Source organism: Nicotiana tabacum, chromosome 17 (assembly GCF_000715075.1).
Source record: "Nicotiana tabacum cultivar K326 chromosome 17, ASM71507v2, whole genome shotgun sequence".
Lineage (NCBI taxonomy): Eukaryota > Viridiplantae > Streptophyta > Magnoliopsida > Solanales > Solanaceae > Nicotiana > Nicotiana tabacum.
Genome location: NC_134096.1, coordinates 76,039,822 through 76,043,653, shown reverse-complemented (window position 1 = coordinate 76,043,653; position 3,832 = coordinate 76,039,822). Strand labels below are relative to the sequence as shown.

Sequence of the window (3,832 nt, the reverse complement as noted above, 5' to 3'; positions counted from 1 at the left end):
CTATACCTGAACCTTCCTTTGATTCAACTCCTGCAATTGAGTATACACCTATCTCCCCCGATTCATCATCACCTGCTATCTCCTCTGAACATATTCCAACCTCTCCTGCCCCTTCTCCTACCTCTGTTACTCATGTAAGTACCACTCCTGATCAACCTAGAAGGTCATGAAGGGTAATCAGACCTTCTATTTGGTTAACTGATTATGTACATACCCCCTACCTACCACCTATTCTTCCTCTTCCTATCCCATTTAACAATTTGTCTCCTACTCCCATCTACCTTCACACTTTCAGTCATTCCTCGCTTTTTTTTTCTTCAGACACTGAACCCTCTTCTTTCTCTCAAGCTAGTAAAGATTCTAGGTGGATTAAAGCCATACAATTGGAAAATGAGGCTCTAGAGCAAAATCACACATGGAAAGTAGTGGATCTACCTGCTGGTAAGGTCCCCATTAGTTGCAAATGGGTGTACAAGATTAAGTACAATGCAGATGGTATAGTAGAGAGATTCAAAGCCAGACTAGTTGCTAAGGGCTACACAAAACAAGAAGGTCTGAATTTTCATGACACCTTCTCCCCTGTGGCAAAGCTTACTACTATAAGGACTGTAGTTGCTACTGCAGCCCTTAAGGGCTGACCTATTTTCCAAATGGATGTTCATAATGCCTTCCTCAATAGTGACCTTGAGGAAGAGGTGTACATGTCCCTGCCCCAAGGCTTTAGTAGCCAGGGGGAGCATAGAGTATGTAGGCTACTAAAATTCTTATATGGTTTAAAACAGGCATCTAGGCAATGGAATTTAAAACTAACTCAAGCTCTCTTAGATTCTGGTGTTGCTCAAAGCAAACATGATTATGCATTATTTACCAAGGCTGACAAAAACAAGTTTGTGCTTGTACTGGTATATGTAGATGACTTACTTGTAACAGGAAATGATCTAGAGGAGATTCAGAATGCAAAGGTTACATTACACTAGAAATTCAAGTTAAAAAACCTAGGGGAGTTGAGGTACTTCCTAGGGATAGAATTTGCAAGGTCTAAAGAGAGAATACTGATGTCACAAAGGAAATATGCACTGGAAATGATCGAGTCACCCCAAGAGCAAAGGTGAGGAGTTCTTGGAGGGAGGGAGCCGAGGGTCTATCGGAAACAGTCTCTCTACTCCAGGGTAGGGGTAAGGTCTGCGTACAAACTAACCTCCCCAGACCCCACTAGTGGGATTATACTGGGTTATTGTTGTTGTAGAAGAGTACATATTAAATAACACAATGTACAAAATGTCTCAACTATATTTTATATCTCTACACTCCCCCTCAAGTTGAGAATGAAAAATATTTTTCATTCCCAACTTGGACAACAGAAAAGTATGATGTTGATGCCCAAATGGCTTTGTCAAAATGTACCCCTCTTGTATCTTCTCTCTTATGAAGTAGCAATCTATTTCTATGTATTTTGTTCTCTCATGATACATAGGATTTGCTACAATATATAATGCAGCTTTGTTGTCACAAAACAGCTTCATTGGCAACTGCACATCCATTCTTAACTCTTTGAGAAAGCCATTGAGCCAAACCAGCTCTGCCACTGTATGTGTCATGCTTCTATATTCTGCTTCTGCAGAACTTTTAGAGATAATGCGTTGTTTCTTAGCTTTCCAAGAGATCAATGAATCTCCTAGCTTAATGCTGTACCCAGTCACAAATTTCCTTGACATGGGACTAGATGCCCAATCAGAGTCATAGTAAGCTTCAATTTGTTGTGTCCCTTTGCTTAACATGAGAATTCCTAGAGTTGGCTGTCTTTTTATATATCTAACTACATGTAGAGCTGCCTCATAGTGAAATCTCTTGGGTGCATGCATGAACTGACTTAGGCACTGAACTGCATAAAAAAATATCTGGTCTACTTATTGTGACGTACAAATGTTTTCCAATTAACTTTTGGAAACTCCCCTTGTCTTCTAGTACTTCATCAGAGGTGCCAGCATTGATACTAGCTCTTGGTTGGAAGTGGAGGGTGTTCTTCTAGATACATCTATTAGTTGACTAATAAGGACAACTTTGTATTTATTAGACACAATTTGTACAATGTAGACATAAGAAAAGAAATACAGATTATTATTTCTCTCTATGATCTTCTTCTCTCACTCTACATTTCCTCTCTTCTTCCCACTAGACCTTGCCTCCATTTCTATGGCAGATCTAGGTTAGTTTTGACAGATAAAATAATTTTGTTTTCAAAATAAGTAGTACGTCGCCATTCTTTTTGGACAGAATAAAGAAACAATATAACTATACACTTCAGTGTGCCCCAACTTGTATCTATATAATAAGTCATATCATAATTGCAACGTTTTGTATATACGATGTACCTGTCTTCTATGTACAAAAGATATTAAAATAATTTGGCCTAGCCTATTCACTAACGTGAAAGAAATTAAAAGAAAAATCAGAGCTGCTAGTAAAAAATCTGCAGAACTCTGGGAAATATGAATCCATCTCAGGCTACATCATCTAACGCTGACCCAGTCATCAGCAGCAGACCAGTCAGATTCAGGTCTGCGTTCACCAACCAATACTCGCAACCTCTTAGCCGGCGTTGTGGACCATGACCCGCCGTTTAAATTTAGCAATTCTTGAATTGCCGGCGAGGGTAGAGATGTAATTGAACATGTTGCTGAGGATTCAGCAGAGCCATCAGATACCCAATCTGGGAAATCAAAAGGGCACCTAGGAGACGACGAAGGAGTGCCACTCCCGCATGTTTCGTCATTCAATGTAACAGTGGCATCATCATACTGTTGATCAGCAACAAAGGGATGATTTAGAAGCATCTCAGCCGTCCATCTCTTTCTTGGATCCTTCACAAAACACCTCTCTAGAAAATCTTTTCCTAGTTCCGATAACTTCGCGGGAAATTCAGGCAACTCATCACCAACTCCAATTGTCATCAGTAGTTGGGTTATATTTGAGTAATTCCAGACTGGAACTCCTGCTTCCATCTCAGCAACCACACACCCAAGTGCCCAGATATCGGCGGGAGTGCCCTGTTCGCCGCCGGTGACCATTTCCGGCGACATATACAGTGGAGTACCCCTCAATTCACATCGCAAGCTATCATCTTTCTTTGATTCGGCCCTCTTTGCCAACCCAAAATCAGCAATTTTCAGTTGACCATCTTCACCTAAAAGAATGTTCTGAAGCTTAATATCACAGTGAACATAACCACTCTTGTGGATATAGTGTAGCCCTTTCAATAAGGCCTTGGTGTAATTCCTGACTTCAAATTCCGGCAATCTATGATCACCTGAATTCTTGAGCTTATTTGATAAATCACCCCCTGAAGCATATTCCAATAAGACATTGTACAACTTTTCGCCATTTTCGTAGGAATAGTTGTCGCCAAGGCAGCGGATAATATTGGGGCAACTTTTAAGCTCATCCAAAATTGTCTTCTCGTTCATTAGTGTAGCTGAACGAGAAGCGGCAGAAGATTTGACCACCATAGCTTGAGTGCTCTGCTTTCTGGGTATTGCAAAACTGACTTTGCCAAAGCTTCCATGACCTACTGCTTCACCTCTAACCCAATCCATGATTGTGTTTAATGGAAGTTTCTTGAGCTAAAACTTTTGTAATATAGGCCTTCTGTTAAAAAAAGGAAAGAAGATACCAGACGAAGGAGCAATGCATATCGAACTCTGTTTCACACGACACTTCTATATATAGCGTGGGGGAATTTCTTTTCTTTTCTTTTTTCTTTCAAATTATATTTTTGATACTTGACTTAGTGTTTTAGTGTTCACACAAGTATTAAATGAATATATGCGCTGCG

The 3,832-nt window shown here is 40.1% G+C and overlaps 1 protein-coding gene across 1 annotated transcript; it reads right to left on the bottom strand.

Annotated features, from left to right (window-relative positions):
• Nucleotides 1-2,510: 2,510 nt before the first annotated feature.
• On the bottom strand, nucleotides 2,511-3,593 carry LOC107777428 (mitogen-activated protein kinase kinase kinase NPK1-like). The gene has a single exon (NM_001325238.1). The coding sequence runs from the start codon at nucleotides 3,591-3,593 to the stop codon at nucleotides 2,511-2,513; it is 1,083 nt and encodes a 360-aa protein (NP_001312167.1).
• Between the last annotated feature and the right edge of the window lie 239 nt (nucleotides 3,594-3,832).